Source organism: Cervus elaphus, chromosome 26 (genome assembly GCF_910594005.1).
Source record: "Cervus elaphus chromosome 26, mCerEla1.1, whole genome shotgun sequence".
NCBI classification, from domain to species: domain Eukaryota; kingdom Metazoa; phylum Chordata; class Mammalia; order Artiodactyla; family Cervidae; genus Cervus; species Cervus elaphus.
Genome location: NC_057840.1, coordinates 40,869,776 through 40,886,552, shown reverse-complemented (window position 1 = coordinate 40,886,552; position 16,777 = coordinate 40,869,776). Strand labels below are relative to the sequence as shown.

General features: G+C 52.4%; 1 protein-coding gene across 4 annotated transcripts in view; it reads right to left on the bottom strand.

The window, feature by feature from the left end:
- SYNJ2 (synaptojanin 2) overlaps nucleotides 1-16,777 on the bottom strand; it is a 106,675-nt gene that overhangs the window by 63,098 nt on the left and 26,800 nt on the right. For all 4 annotated transcript variants that reach the window (XM_043888173.1, XM_043888174.1, XM_043888170.1 and 1 more), the window contains exon 2: nucleotides 10,105-10,191. In XM_043888173.1, the coding sequence (XP_043744108.1) occupies nucleotides 10,105-10,191 (87 nt within the window). The remainder of the gene's footprint in view (nucleotides 1-10,104; nucleotides 10,192-16,777) is intronic.

Below are 16,777 nucleotides of genomic sequence, written 5' to 3'. Positions count from 1 at the left end.
ACCCCTGGGGACCCCTGTCCCCGCTGCCCACCTCCTGCCTCTCCCCACCACACGGCACGCGGAGTCCAGCCGCTCTTACGGGCCGTCTCTGTGGCTCCCCCAAAGCACCCTTGCACCCCTGGGCCTCTGCCAGTGAGGCCTTCCTCCCCACTCACCTTCCTGCCCCCACCCTCTAGACCAGCTGGAGCCTCCCTGATGCCTCCGCCCACACCCCCCTTCCCTAGAGAACTCCTCTTCACCCTTCTGGGGTCAAGTCAACACCTCCTCCAGGGAGCCTTCCCTGCTCTCCTGAGACGCCGCCAGGTGCCCCTTAGACACTGTGAGGAGCACTTAGATGATCCCTCTTAGTTCTCATCACACACAAAGCTAACAGCCTCCTTCCCTGCACGTGTTCCCCAGCTGGCTAGGAGTTCCTTAGGGATGGGCTCTGTTTGGTTGTCATGTCCCGGCAAACAAGTGTTTGACGAAAACGTCCTAAATAGGTCAACAAGAGAGCAGCTCAAGCCCCCTCGCCCCCTCCCCATGAAAGGTTACCCCAACCACTGCAGACCCTGTTGTTGGGAGGAGGAGAGACACCCCCCTTCTGGGGACCCCACCACACCACCCACGTTTTCTGCTCCACGTCCCCTCGGTGCAGCAGGTCCAGGCACACAAGGGTGCTTGAAGACATGCGCTGGGGGCGGGGACAGTGGGGACACTGACACATCGTCCTCCATCGCAGGAGAAGGCCCAGGAGACACCTGGTGGGTAACTGGCCTCAAGGGGCTGGCCTGGTTCTGGCCCAGAGCACACCCGTCCCATCCCACCAAGGTTTAAGGGACTCGCTCCCACCAAGACCTACTCCAGATGACCCGTGGTCGCCATCTGGAGCCAAGGTAGTCAGCGTTCTCGGATCTCTGGACACTCCGCTGAGACCCCGAAGACTGCCAGTCTTTCTGCTCACCCACCCTAGATCCCCTCCTCACACTTAACAGGAAGACAGCGCTGCTGGGGGCCAGGGGACGTCGGGTGTCATTCAAAACCCCTTCATTCAATAAATAGGTCACCACTCAGATAGGCTTCGCAGGGTAGGGGAGGAGGTCACATCCAACAGGCAACCATCCTGGCTCACAAACTACCTCTCCGGTCATGTGATCAGGAAACCTTTATTTATTTCTTTATTTTTCACTGTTCTGGGTCTTCACTGCAGTGCAGGCTTCTCACTGCAGAGCACAGGTTCCAGGGCGTGTGGGCTTCGGGAGTTACACGGCACACGGACTCAGCTGCTCTGCGGCCTGTGGGACCACCCCGGACCAAGGCTCGAACCCACGTCTCCTGCATTGGCAGGCGGATTCTTTCCCACTGAGCCACGAGGGAAGCTGGGGAAACCATTTTGAAACAACAGAGGAATAAGGCGGTTATGGCTGTGGACAGTGACAGGGGTCAGGGGCCGAGTCTCTTAAGGAGAACCCGTGTCATTTCTGGAAGACAGGTGGGGTTTGTGTGGAGCTGGCGGCCCATGCTAGAACCAGGGCGCAGGCATCTCATCTGCCTCCTCCCATGGGCTCAGCACGGGCCAGGCGGAGTTCAGGAACTGTCCCCTTGCACGGCCCAGAGGACAGCCCGGTGGGGGAAGCCGCGAGCCTGAGACTGGACTCCGGAAGGGGGCGGGTCCCACCAGAAGGGGGCGCGTCCCAGGGGAGGATGGGAAATTCTCTACTCCATCTCTCCACCCGCGTCGTGCAGTGGGTTTCTAGCCCCGCTTCCTCAACAGCCTCTGCGTGGGGGGACCGAGTCCCTGGCAGGAGTCCCAGGTTGCTCTGAAGACAGCAGGCACTTTCTGTGCAGGGCAGCGGCCCGGGGGAGGCTCGGGGCGGGCGTGCGACAGCAGGCGTGAAAAGGCTCTTGAAATAAATGAGCGCGAGGGGAAGGGCCGTCACTACCGAGGAGGCAGGCTCCCGAGTCCTGGGCCGAGGGGCTCAGGAGAGGATGAGAACGGCTGCGTGGGAGCAAGCTGGAAGCAGATGCTTTAGTGATACTCAGTCCTCAGGGGTGCTTACCGTGTGCCAGGCACCGCTCCACAAACCTGCTCCCAGCACCCCCACCAGGGAGGTCCCATTTTACAGGCAGGGAGACGGAGGCACAGGGAGGGTGAGTAGCCTGCCCAAGGCAGCACAGCGGGGAGCTGGGATTCAAAGCCACTTTCTAGCCCACCCCAGGCGAGTCACTCAAGCCCCGTCTGGTTCCAGGGCCGGGGGCTCCTGACCATGTCCTTGCAGAAGTACAGCCAATCTGTCTAACAGCTCTGCCGTTTTAGACTTGAGGACTGGCCCCCGAGGAGCTGAACTGCCTGCTCAGTGCCTGGCTCATCTCTGCTGGACCCAAGACGCAAACCTGGGTCTCACCTCGGCCCAGGCACCGTCTAGCCCTGAGGGCTGGTGGCCTTCAACCACTTCGGCTGCTGTCTCTCTAAGAATTATGGTTGGCCGATGCTCCCCTCACTCATTTTCAAATTGACACCAGAAGTTTTCATCATTAGTTTAAATGGTTGTGAGTAATATATTTTCCAGTATGTGCTAAATATTGACGTGTAAAAATAAAACTGTTGTGGGCCTCTGTACCAGTATCCAGCAGAATCCAGGTGGTGATTTATATTCATCATCATCTATTTTTTTTAAGGAATCATGAACAAGATCTTCTTGAACAGATGGGATTTTTACTCCTATTTGCCGTCCACTTTCCCCACAGAATTTCATCCTAACGTTACATTCTGTGCTTCACTCAATCATATTGTACAGCACTTTCATCCTGAAGTTCTGAGTCTTTAAAAAGTTTCTTCAGGCTTGAGTTATCCCTACAATGATTTTTAGTAGAGATTGGTCAAACAGTGTAAATAAAACATTCTTGTTAAATGATCATTTAACATAAAAAGTAAAGATTTGCTGGAAAGGCTTCTCTTAATGAATGGTATTTCTCATTCATGGACACATCTTTATTGGTGGAATGAAACTAGATTCCACACCAATTCCAGTTCTATTTTTCATTTTTATAGATGTACACTCTAAGGAACCTTGTTCGCATTGATAAACAGATGGGAACAGAAAGGGCTTCATTATAGAAACGTCATTCAATTCTTCAAAGTCCTTCTGAGTTACATGTTAAGAAAGAAAGAAATCACAATGAATTATTGACAAGCACTGTTAATGCTGTCAGCTGACACCCCACTTACTTCTTCCATTTTGTGGAAAGAAAACAATTGACTGTCATCTGACTTGTCAACAAATCTGTCACCTAGTCATTGAGGTGACTGACTTGCTCAACTGCTGACAATATTCTGAATTGTCCCTTTGCTTGGCAACCTAGAGGCATTCACGTCTGGAACAACACAGCATGGTGAGATGCTGGGTGGGCGAAGTAAGACGGCAAAAGGTTGGTTATGGATGGAACAGGGAGGGTGAGCAACCAGCCCCACATCCCAGGACATTCTTCGGCAAACTGATGACCGGGAGGCGCTGAGGAGCGGAACTTGTTTTCTCAGATCTCACCACGTCCATGCACACAGTCTCCGTGACCCTGGGAGAACGGCCCCTCAGCCTGGCAGGGGTCAGTCAGTCCTGGCATCACCCTGTCCCCCCATCTGTGTAAGCGCCCCCTGGCTCTCACGCGCTGCAGGAGGCAGGGAGTAGACAGCAGGGCTGTCAGGATGCTGTTGGCCTGTGAGCCCACACAGAAGGTGTCTCCAGCGGTAAAACTGAGGCTGGAGGGACTCGCCTGCCCCAGGCGAGTGAGAAATCCCCTCTGAGGTCACCTTGAGCACGGGATCCCAGCTGTGTTTGCAGAAACTCAGGATCAATTTTCTCACAGCCTGGAAGTGAAATGGGCCTTTGGGGGCGGGGGTGGGGGGGTGGGTTGGGGTTGGGGTTGGGGGGGTCTCAGACGTCATCAGTCAAGGCTGAGTCCGGGGCCTTGAAACCAGATAGGATCTTGGAGCAAGGCAAAGACAAAAGTCAGGCTCACTTTGGCCTGAGAAGACAGGGCTCTGTACGCCCTCCAACAGCTTGTGGGGCCTCAGGCTGTCTCTGGGCACCAGATGGGCTCCCCGTCTCTTTCAGCTCCGGCTCTCTGGTTCCAGGGCTCCGGCCGCAGCAAGACCATGCCTGGGTCAGAGGATGCTGGCCAGAGTCAGGTGAGGTGGTGGCGAGGGGAAGAAATGGGTCACAGGCCAAAAAGACATCTACCCCAGAACCGGGAGGGTCATACCCGCATACAGACGCAGCCTGGGTGAGCAGGGTGGGGCAGTGGATTGCAACTACCTCAATATAAATATGGGCTTCCCAGGCAGCTCAGGGGTAAAGAATCCGCCTGCCAATGCAGGAGATGCAAGGGCTCGATCCCTGGGTCAGGAAGATCCCCTGGAGTAGGAAATGGCAACCCCGCTCCAGTGTTCTTGCCTGGAAAATTCCATGGATAGAGGGGCCTGGTGGGCTATAGTCCACGGGGTCTTGAAAGAGTCGGACATGACTGAGCACATTATATATACAGGTTAACAGGGATGGGGTTTCAGTTTGGGAAGATGAAAAATGTTCTAGAGATGGAAGGTGGTGATGGGTGCTCAACAACGTGAATGACCTTCATGCCATTGACCTGTAATGCTTAAAGTGGTTAAAATGGTAACTTCTAGGGATCTTCCTTGTGGCTCAGCTGGTAAAGAATGTGCCTGCTATGGGCGAGACCTCAGTTCGATCCCTGGGTTGGGAAGATCCCCTGGAGAAGGGAAGGGCTACCCATTCCACTATTCTGGCCTGGAAAATTCCATGGACTGTATATAGTCCATGGGGTTGGAAAGAGCTGGACACAACTGAGTGACCTTTCACTTTCACTGGTGGTCCAGTGGCTAAGACACTGCGCTCCCAACGCAGAAGGCCTGGACTTGATCCCTGGTCAAGGAATCAGATCCCACATGCCTCAACCAAAGATCCTGCAAGCCACAACCAAGATTGAAGATCCCGCACACCATAACTAAGACCAGGAGCAGTCAAATAGATAAATAAATAAGAAGTTTTTAAAAATGGTAAATTTTATTATCTTATATATGTTAGTTACTCAGTCATGTCCAACTCTTTGCCATCTCATGGATTGTAACCCATCAGGTTCCTCTGTCCATGGGATTCTCCAGGCAAGAGAATCCCACTGGAGTGGGCTGCCATTCCCTTCTCCAGGGGATGTTCCTGGCCCAGAGATCGAACCCGGGTCTTCTGCATCGCAGACAGATTCTTTACCATCTGAGCCACCTGGAAAGCCCTATTTTATGTATATTTTATAACAATTTGTAAAAACCTCCAAAACCTCAACTTAGAACTCCTCTCCCTCAAGAGAGCCATCTTCAAAGCCCAGCTCCAAGTCAGAGCTGCCCAGGAGAAACCCCAAGCCCTGCCGGGACAGGTCCCGAGTTTCATCCAGCCGCGGCCACTCGTCATCTGGCCGGGAAGGTCGGGCGCTGGGGCCACCATGAGTCACCAGCACACACAATGGTTCATTCAGAGACGGTGCCGGGCGTGTTCTGCGTTGGAATTTCTCTGTTTGCTCAGCCTAGGAGTTCTCTCCCCAGCCAGGTACGAGTGGATCTCAACCCTGGTTGTCTACACACCATCCTCCCTCTTGACTGCCGGTCTGGGAAACTCTTAGATCCATGAACAGAGGACCTGGGAGCCAACGCTTCCCCACCTGTGAAGTCAGCAGCTGTGGCCGGAGGAGCCCGAGCCCCCCGCCCCAACCCCTTACCAGCGAGCTCAGAATCCTGAATACCTGGATCCACCAGGTATCTGTCTCCCCCCTGCCAAGAACACGAGCAGCGCTGTGCTGGCTACTTTCACCAGCTTCCGGGAGCTGGCTGAGCACAGTGCATCCCAACTCCATCCTGGCCTGAAAACACCCACGGTGGATGCACTTACACGATGGAAACTGACAAACACAACCTGTCAGGGATTCCCCCGCAGAGAGCTGGACATCAAATAATGACCGGCCCAGCACTGGGTATAAGTGTCAAATTATTAAGACTGATGGCCATTTCAAGACTTGCTAGAGAGTACTACATTTTCCGAATCTCAAAGGACTCCTAAAGACTGTCAAAGGTCCCCCTCCAGAGACGGTTCATCCTGCAGTGACTGCCCAGAGAAGTCAGCCGTGGCTGACTACCACCAGGAGTCACAGACCCAAAGGCACTCAGCCTGGACCCCACGCCTTGTTCTCCCTGAGAGACCCCCTGCAGGACAGCCCTTCGCACCCACTCAGTACCCAAGTTCAGTCCATGTTCATTTTCTCATGTATTAATAAGACTCTTCAGAACTATGTAAGATAGAGATGAGGCAGTTTTCCTGCTTTTAGAGGTGTGAAAACAGCCCTCGAGAGATTAAATGAACTAAGAAGGTCAGTCTGTCAAGAAGCTGAAATTAGACCTGAGGAGGGCTGTCTGATGGAAGGCTTACAGGACTGTCAAGTACAGCTTCCCAGGCTGTGCGCTGCCCAACTCCGGGAAACACAGTTCAACAGAGACGGCAAAGTATTTAACCCCCGAGGCTATGAAATAGGGAGGCCTTGAGAGCTTAGGGGAAAAGGGAGTTAAATCCCTATAATCATTGGGATAAATTCTTTTTATAACAATACTCTCACTTTCTATGCCTTCTATTGTGTATGTGTCAGGAAGCCCAACTCTCATATCCATACATGACTATTGGAAAAACCATAGCTTTGACTATATGCACCTTCCTATGTTCATTGGAAGGACTGATACGGAAGCTCCAATACTTTGGCCATCTGATGCAAAGAGCCAACTCATTGGAAAAGACCCTGATGCTGGGAAAGATTGAAGGCAGGAGGAGAAGGGGACAACAGAGGCTGAGATGGTTGGATGGCATCACCGACTCAATGGACATGAGCTTGAGCAAGCTCTGGGAGATGGTGAACGACAGGGAAGCCTGGTGTGCTGCAGTCCACGGGGTCTCGAAGAGTCGGAAGACCGAGCGGCTGAACAACAATAGGAAGCGCAACTCCAGGGCTTATCATGGGGGCTCCAACCCCTCCCTGCTAGCATTTCAGAGAGGAGGGAGGGACTCTGAGCTCTCCATGGAGATCTACGAACTTGTGAACATTTCCTAATTTCTAACATAAAAGGCTGTGTTCACTTAGGTAGACTGAAACTGAACAACTGCCCCAAGTTAATTAAGAACCTGAGCGAACTGTCTCTCTGTACAGAGACCTTCAGTCTACAAGTGTCAAAAGGCGGTCCACCTCCCACTGGGGCTGGTCATCTTGGTGGCAGAGGAAAGATGGAATTTCACTCTGTACTGCCAGCACCCTCAACAGGTGGGGAAGAAATCAAAACACATCGTAGTTCTGGGATGGGGACTTACAGACAGAAAAGAAAATCAAGTTCAAGCCAAACATTCTTCAGCGTAACTGAAGAGAATTGGAAAAACTCGATGACAAGCCCCAGTCCTTCCACCCTTCAGACTGTTGCTGTTCAGTTGCTCAATCGTGTCCGACCGACTCTTTTTGTGACCCACCCCCCCGCCATGGACTGTAGCCCGCCAGGCTCCTCTATCCATGGGATTGTCCAGCCAGGAATACTGGAGTGGGTTGCCATGTCCTTCTCCAGGGCATCTTCCCAACCCAGGGATGGAACCCGAGTCTTCTGCATTGACAGCAGGTGGGTGGGGGGGCCGCAGGCCGGGAGGAGGGCCTTGTTTGGGGCAGCACTGGGAGCTGGCCACATCGCTCTACTCCCTGCCCTGGGACGAGTCTGCTGTAGCCGGGCACCCACAGACACCCTGGCTCACTCGGACACTGTCCATGGGGGCTGCCAGCCTTCCCGGTCAGGACCGGTTCCCTAGAGCTGATCTCCAACCTCAGCCCAGGAAGACAAGCTTTCCCCTGGGATACGGGCAAGGCACTGCTTCCCTGCTCTTGGAACCTCAGCCTTTTTGCCCCTTTCAGGACAGAACAGCCTAGCGGATGAAGGCAGCCCCTGATGCCATAAAAAAGGAGTTTAAAACCTAGTCACAGGTTCAAGGGGCTTCCCTTGTGGCTCAGCTGGTAAAGAATCCGCCTGCAGCGCGGGAGACCTGGGTTCGATCCCTGGGTTGGGAAGATCCCCTGGAGAAGGGAAAGGCTACCCACTCCAGTATTCTGGCCTGGAGAATTCCATGGACTGTAAAATCCATGGGGTCCCAAAGGGTTGGACTTTCACTTTCACAGGCTCAAGAGGGAGGGGACATACATATGCTGTTGCTGCTAAGTTGCTGTAGTCGTGTCCGACATACATACACCCGTGGCTGATTCACATTGCTGTGCGGCGGAAACCAGCACAACGCTACAAAGCAATTTATCCTCCAATTAAAAATAAATACATTTAAATTTTTAAAAAACCCACTTGCCACTTGAGGACTGCCCCACTTTCGGCAAGTCACCGGTGCAAAACGGACCATTAATCTACGCACAAGAAAAATATTGCCAATCATAACTGTAAAATGCCAACAACTGTAACATACCTGAAACACCCAGATGTTATCATATAAAAAAAAAATGTGTCATGGAATAGAGGAACGACAGCTCTTAAGCTTTCTAACAGTTATAGTTCCCATCTCAAGTTGTCGGGAGAGCTGAGTTAATAAATTAAAACACTGAAAACTGGGCCACGTTCAGAGTAAGCACCACATAAGGTCAGCTGTCATCTTCACATCCTCGTGATCGAGGAAAGGCCACAGGAATTTTTTATAACCTCAGAAAAAAATAAATCATGGCAAGGGAAAAAAAAAACCTACAGAAACCCTTGGCAGGCAGCACATCTTCATGAAAAAAAAAAAGTAAGTGTTTAGAGGCCACTAGATCCAGGTTTGAATTCTAGCTAAGCTTCTTAGGCAAGTGATTTTTACCGTCTGAGTCTGTATCCTTTACTGAAAAGGAGAATAAAGACACAGTATCACGTTGGCTTGTTTTTAGGATTAAAGAAGCTAATGTATACTTAGCCATTGGCACAAAATAGACATTTAATACACGCATTTTGTCATGTGGGTACTGAGTGTTTTTCCTAAACACTATTTGGAGATCATCACCATCATAGTTCAGAGGGGGAAAAAAAAAAAAACCACCCGACTAAAGAAAAAAGAGCCAGAAAAGTAATGGCAAACAACTGTGCTATTCTGCCGGCTGTAAAAATCCTCGGTCCAGGGAACACAGCTGCTGTGTGGATGTGGAGATGAAAACAGCTGCTGTGTGGATGTAGGCTTGGGAAGAGCCTGTGTTTGAGCAGCTCACAGCCTGATCTGGTCTTGGCCCCATAAGTCAACAGAGACACTGGGGCGGGGGGGCAGTGTTAAGTTAGACAGCAGAGAGGGGAGGAAAGAGGGGGTGCTGAGCCCCAGCGTCACATCAGGGCTCCTGTGAGGCCCAGGAGTGCAGGGGTGACCGAGTGGCCTCACGGGGAGACTGTGACTCCCCAGTGGCAGCCGGGTCGATGGCTCAGCCCCTCGTGTCTTACACTGAGCAAGGATGCCCGTGCGTTCCTGTGAGTCCTCTGCCCTTTCCAGGCAGATCATGTGGCCCAGTTCTGGAGCTCTTTCCCTTGCTCTCGCTCACACCCACCCTCGGTGCCCAATGGTCAGGCGCTGGTGGCTTTTCTCTCCTTGCCAATGATGCCCCATCCCAGCTCCACTCCTTCAAGGCACACTCAGCAGGTTCAGGGGCTTCTGACCTCTGACCTCCAACCCCTTCTAGAATACAGATTCCCTGTAAAACAACACACCAGCCCCTGGGGAGACGCCCCCCTCCCCCAGACCAGGCTGGAAGACCTGAGATCCCGGCGGGCACTCAGAGAAGGTAAGGTCCTCTGTGCCCAGGGTGGGAAGGGGTGCCAACAGGGGAGGACCAGACTGCTCTCACCTCGACCTCTGCCCCAGCCAGGAGCAGCCGGCTCAGTGAAATAAAGAAACATTTTAAAAGAGGGTAGCAGCTGAAATAACAACTAAATCCCACAGCCTCTCCAAACTCATGTAAGAGAAGCTCTGCCCGACACCAGAGTTCTATAGCCCCGTGCGTGTGACAGCTGCCGCCCTCCACGCGGGTACTCACCGGACTTCAGTCTGAGCTCCCCCAGGCAGCCGTAAGCATCGGTCAGCTTCCCGTACTGGCCTTTAATGACCTCCTTTTCTTCGGGGGCTGCGGGAGAAACAGCACAGACAGCATCAGCCGAACCTCCCGGTGTTCATTCATTCACTGCAGCTTCCGATGCGGCTCCCACCCACTCGGCAAAGAAAACGCAGAGTCAGTAGCTCGGCCCCAAGTCATCTGCTTGGAGACTTGTGGATCAGCAGATCGCCGAGCTCCAGGGACTGAGTGAGACCTTCCCACCTGCTGTCTGAAAGCTCCAGCAGTGTCCCGGGGCGGGGGCGCTGCAGAGGCGGAGGAGAGTCCCCAGCCCGCGGAGGTGCTGGGATTTGAGGCGGGAGCAGGTGTCTCAGGCCGGCCCCGTCCCTCGGCACTGCAGCCCACGTGCTCAGAAACAGCACTGAGTCATCGCTCCCCAGTGGGGAGGACCTTCCTTCCTAAGTATCGTCCACCAGAGGCCGCATGCTGCAAGGGCCCACCCGCCCCCCGGGGGCCTGCTAGCACACGAGAGCTGAGCAGGAGGCCTGGGTGACCCTGGTGCTCCAGGTCCGGGGCCAGTGAATCCCAAGGCAGGCTGATGAGCAGAGGTCCCCGGGGTCTTCAGAGTTGCTAGAAACACCCAGGACAACACCCAGCCTGCTGAGAAGCAAAAGAAGAAAAACAGGCGGAGGGAAGGACAGGGAGAAGTAGGGAGCCCTTAACCTTGACAGTGATACCACAGACACCATTGGAGGTGCCACGGGCTCTTACAGGGGCCAGGCCTTTGTACCCTTTTCTCAGAAGAACATTTCTAAATGCACAGGACAAAACAAAAACACGGATGAATCCTTAAATAAGGACCCCGCAAATACCATTAGGGTGACTTGCTATGGAAGCAAAAACTCAGCCTCAACTGAATTCATCTAACACAAGGGCTCTCCATCTGGGGAGACAGACGGAAAAGCCTGGCAGACACCACAGCTTCATAGATAGCTTTTGGGGGGATCTGTATCTCTAAAAAGTGAAAGGGAAAGTCGATCAGCCACGTCTAACTCTTTGCAACCCCATGGACTGTACAGTCCATGGGATTCTCCAGGCCAGAATACTGGAGTGGGTAGCCTCGCCCTTCTCCAGTGGATCTCCCCAACCCAGGAATCGAACCCAGGTCTCCTGCATTGTAGGCGGATTCTTTACCAACTGAGCTACCAGGGAAGCCCTATAATCTCTAAAATTGTATGCAAAATTTTTGATATATATTTTTATGAGACTGGGATCTGAAATTTTCATCAGAATTTCCAAGGAACTCTAAGGTTAAGAACCAGTTTAATAAATGACATTTTCCTCCAAAATTCACATGACTTTTTCTAATTAGGGCTTTTTGCTGGGGGAGGAGGGAGCAGGGTAACCTAAAGGTAATTACCCAAGAATCCACCTGCCAATGCAGAAGACTAGGGTTCAATATCTGGGTTGGGAAGATCCCCTGGAGAAGGAAATGGCAACCCACTCCAGTATTCTTGCCTGGAGAATCCCATGGACAGAGAAGCCTGGCGGGCTACAGTCCATGAGGTCACAAAGCAGCCACTAAACAGGTGTATATAAGTCAGTCCCAATCTCCCAATTCACTGCACCCGCCCTCCAGTCCACATCCTTCCTCCCTCTTCAAAACTAGCAATCACATCCTTCCAATCCCTGCTTCCATCTTCACGTCTCATTCTCTCCCTCTCCCGCCTCCCTCATCCATCTGTTAAGGACCCGTGTGAATACACTGGGCCCCCAGATCATCCCCAACAACCTCCTATCTCAAGGCCCTTCGTTTAATCACAAGTGCAAGGCCCCTTCCGCCACATGTGGTAACCCACTTCACAGGAAGTGGGCATCAGGACGGGGGCACTGAGGGGCCCACAGATGGGCATGACCCACTTCGCGGGTCTTTGCTCCCACACTGAGGACAATGAGGACAAGGCAGCCTTCCCGCCCACCCCGGTCTGCTCCCTGATGAGATGAAGGCCTCCTCCATCCAGGTGATGACGAGTCCGCCGTTCAGAGACAAGCCTGGTGCCATGTGCCTACCGGGCCCTGCTGGAGGTGGCCTGCTCTCTGCTCTAGGGCAGGGGAAGCCGATGAAATCCCATCCCCGCAGGTGGAAGCGAACTGCTCCCTGCGGGCCTGTTCAGGGCCACACGTGGTATCTCCTGGTCTAAAGAGAGAGAAGTAAACAGGCAGCTCCCGGTCCTCACTGCAGTGGACACGTTGATCAATGCAAGAGATTTATTCTGACACACACACACACAAATTCATATTTCCACCCGCAAAGCTTTACAAAGCCTTTGCACAGAACCCTGAAGCCAGAGTATCATCTGGGTCTCACCCTGTTGACCCTAAAAAGGAGGTCTTTGTGCCTTTATGTCTCTCTGCAAACAGTCCTGACTGAACAAACAAAACGCTGGGAAACTGCCGGCCATAGGAACCTGGTCAGACCCACACTGCAGAAATGGGAACGGGACCGCGGGAGAAGTCGTGGAAACAGAACTGACCCCCTGCCCTGCTGGGTCACAGAAGACAAGCATACACACCAGGCCCCCCTGCACTGGGAAAATTAAACAAATACAAATAAAAAAAAAAAGACTTCTCATCCTATTTTAAAAACAAGCAAGCACAGCGCCACCAGGCCACCTTGTCCCATTCGAATCCTGTAAATGATCAACTCCTTAACACAGAATCAACACCACCATCCCTGGCTTTCACACAAGGCACCTCACGGAGAGTCACAACCTGACTGCACGTGACAGGCTTGGGAGACGATGCTTTTCCTTCATCACAAACAGATGAACTGTAAACAAATTGGGGGGCTTAAAACATCGAAACTTTCTCAGCTCTTGAGTCTGGAGGCTGGAAGTCTGGAAGCAAGCTGTCAGCTGGCCATCGTCCTCTGAAGGCTCCGGGGAGGGTCCTCCCCTCCTCATCCTGGCTGGTGGTGGCCGTCAACCTGGACCTTCTCTGGCCTGCAGCTGTGTCACTCCGACCCCTTCCTTCTTCGTCATGTGGCCGCCTTCTCCCTGTGTGGCTCTGTCTCTCTCCTCTTGTCAGGACACTCATCGCATCGGATAGGGGGCCCACCCTCCTCCAGGATGACCTCATCTCAACGTCATTACATGGAGGACCCTATGTCCAAATATGGTCCCCTTCTGAAGTATTGGAAGTTAGGACTTGCATGTATCTTTTGGGGAACACACCTGAACCCATAAGATTCAGTAACCTTTTCTTTCCATGAGCCAGCCCTGTTAAAAGTCCAAACTCTCTACAAAGCATCTCTCCTTTTCTCCAGGCCTTCCCCTCCAAGGCTCCTTCCCATTCCTGCAATGTGTAAGCGGGACGCGTCCCACGCCTGGGAGACAGGGCCTCCTCACTGTGCCCCCAGGACCCCCAGAGGCCTGGCCTCTCAGGCAACCTGTTCCAAAACTGCCCGACACTGCTGCTTGCCCCAGATAACTGTATTTCCTCACTTCATGTCAAATGAAGAAGAAATCCATTTTGCTCTTCAAAAGGGAGCTCACAAACCAAAAGCCTCAGGCAGGTAATGAAAGAAAAAAGCTGCTGGAAGGGGGCCGTGGGTGACCCAAAGATAAGGTGACCCCTCGCGCCTTCTAATGGGGACACATGGTCCGTTTCTGCCACTGCCCCCAGAAGGTCAGGCCAGCCTGGGTGCCAGCGAGTTTCCAGTTTTTTGAGAGAAATAGGACACTTCTGATTTCTCAGTCTTGGCAACCAACCCAGGTTTATTTTAAGCTCCGTGTGGGCTGCACACACCTCTGCAGACTGTATTTGGTCTGCCCATTGGCAACTTCTGTCCTTCCTTACTTAATGTCTCAAAAATAGAATTTTCCTGTCTTCCGCGCTTTTGTGGCATTTCCGGAGGGTTCGTCCACATGAGAATGTTTTTGCTTCCCCCGGCTCGCCGCCCCTCCAACCCCGGCCATCGGCCACGACTTTCCAGGAAGTCCTCGCCTTTACTCACCCACCCTTGTCCTCATCCACCCCTTGCCCTGGGATTCAGTTCCAGTGAGCGTATATCTGAGGGCCAGCTAGGCACAGGGACCCAGCAGGGACCCGAACAGACCCCAACCCATCTACCCCGCAGGCAGGCGCGGGGCCTAGGCAAAGAAGGGACACGTGTCATGAATGGATGAGTGACGACAGTGGAGGCCGTCCCGCTGGGGGTGGGAGCCGGGAGCAGCGGCCCCGACAAGGCTGTCACAAAGGTGGTGGAGCGGCAGCACCTACTCGGGGCCAGGAACCACACAAGCTTCCTGCCAAGGGGGCCAGATGCAATCAGCAACACAATACAGACAGTGACGTGAGCTAGGAAGAAAAAGCGAACAAAGAAGAAGGGTGGGAAGCGGGGGAATGTGGACTCTCACATAGTGCGGTTTGGCAAGGTCTCACTGCAGGGGCAATCTGTGAAAGCAGATGAAGGAGAAGAGGGAGATGGCTGAGTGGAGGGCCGGGGAGCACTGTGGGCCCAGAAGAGCACGTGCAAAGGTCCTGGGGCTGAAGCATTCCTGGAATATGCAGGATCAGTGAGGTCAGCGAGTGTGACTGAGGGAATGGAGCCAGGGACACAGTGCGAAGCACCGTCTAGGTCATAACAAGACTGGGGGTTTCACTCTGAGTGAGAGGGAGGCACTGCAGGTTTTTGAGGATCCCTCTGGCTGCTCGGTTGAAAACAAATCCAGGAGGGGCAAGAGGAAGGCAAGGAGATGAGTTAGGAGGCGCCTACAATGATCCTGGAGAGAGAGGATGCTTGGAGCGGGGTGGGGGGGCAGTTGGAGGTGCTGGGAACATGCACACACCACACACACACACTCAAACACTTTATTATTATTGAAACTTCCAAAGAAAAGCAGAGTAGTGTAATAACTTTATGTGCCCACCAGCTCTGACTGGTATCTATTCACACTCAAGCTTACTCCATATCTCCCATCTGAGAGGGTAATAGGCAGGAAGGCCAGGGGTCTCCAAATGGAGGAAACAGGCTGCAAGTATCTCTTAAAATTCTGTGTTGCAAAAAAAAAAAAAAAAATTCTATGTTGCTATGTGTTGCTATGACGACACCTGGTTCCACCTGAACCTCACTTTTCTCAAACCTTCAGCAACCCAATGCATTTTTCTTATGGAAATGTTTTTCTTAAGCTATGTTAATGAAACTATGTATTTGCTTTGGAATTTATCTTTTTTCAAAATGGTTCCACCTAAGACTTAACTGTTTTCCTTTTCTCAAACCTTGGGCTGATAACGGCTCAACAAACCAGTATTCATATCAATTGTTTTATGGCTGGGGGATGACATACCTCAAAAATGATGCCATCCTATCTCGAAAATGCAGATTGTGGGAGAGGGGCCTGGTGAAACTCCATCAGCCTTGAGGTGTCTCTCTTTATCTGATTAATAGCTTTCTAACAGACAGAAAACAGCTTGCAGAGGGGCAGTCTCTATCCCCCTTCTGATGTCTATGTCAGAAGCTTTCTGTCCCCTTTTCACTTCAGTACAACTCTGCTACACAAAAGCTCTTGAGTGATCAAGCCTGGTCCCTGATCCCGAAGCTAAATCTTCTTCAGAGATCACGAATCCAACATCGTTCACCATAAGCTATCATATCCCCATCTCCGAACACCTCAGACCAGTCTCATCTTGTGGTCCTCAGAAAATAAACAACAATCAGTGTCAGGAGTTTAAAAAAAAAAAACAACCACCTGAACCCCACTAAACCAGAAACTCTGGCCTTGAGACCCAGAAATCTGTTTTCACAAGTCCTCCACTTGAGAACCACTGCCCAGGATTATTCCAAGTAAATTCCAGACTTCATATTGTTCTATCTATAAATGTTTCAGTAAGAATCTCTAACAGACAAAGCTTCCTTTTAAAAATACACTGCAACACCATGATCATATCTTTAAAAATGTAACCTGCATATACGTCATCAAATACCTGCACATATATCAAAGGCAAATACAAAAGGCCTTGTGGATGGACTGGACGTGGGACATGAGCGAAGGACAGGTTTCAAGGATGATGCTGAGTCTTGATGCTGAACAACCGACAGGATGGTGTGACCATCACCCCGGTATCCATGGAGATAGACAGGTCAGGTCTGGATAGTGTACCAGGAGTGGGGGGTCAGACCTGACCCAGGAAAGACTTCTAGGATGCAACTGTTCCATCTGCAGCCACACAGGCATGTCAGCTGAGGATAAAAACTGGGCGCCCCTGGCCAACAGAAGCTCCTTAAAGTCACAGACTCGGGGAGATCGCCTGGGGAGGGCGTGGAGGGGGACAGGGTGCTCAAAGGTCTGGGAGACGGAGGAAAAGAAGCCAGAAAGATACAAGCAACAGGTGCGGTGCCCGGTGTCAGGAGCCAGGGGAGACTGTGTCGAGGAGGCGAGACGGGTCAGCGAGGAGGTCCCAGGCTGCCCTGAGCCCCTTCCCAGCAGGACTCAGCGCTCACCTTTCGCGTTACAGACAGAGGTGAGCCAGGGGAAAAGCAGCTTCCGTGAAGATGAGGGGCAGAATCCTGAAAGGGGAGGACGAGGGGAAAATGGAGGTGGGGAGTAGAAGCAGTTCCTTAAGGAATTCATGTGTGTGTGTGTGTGTGTGTGTGTGG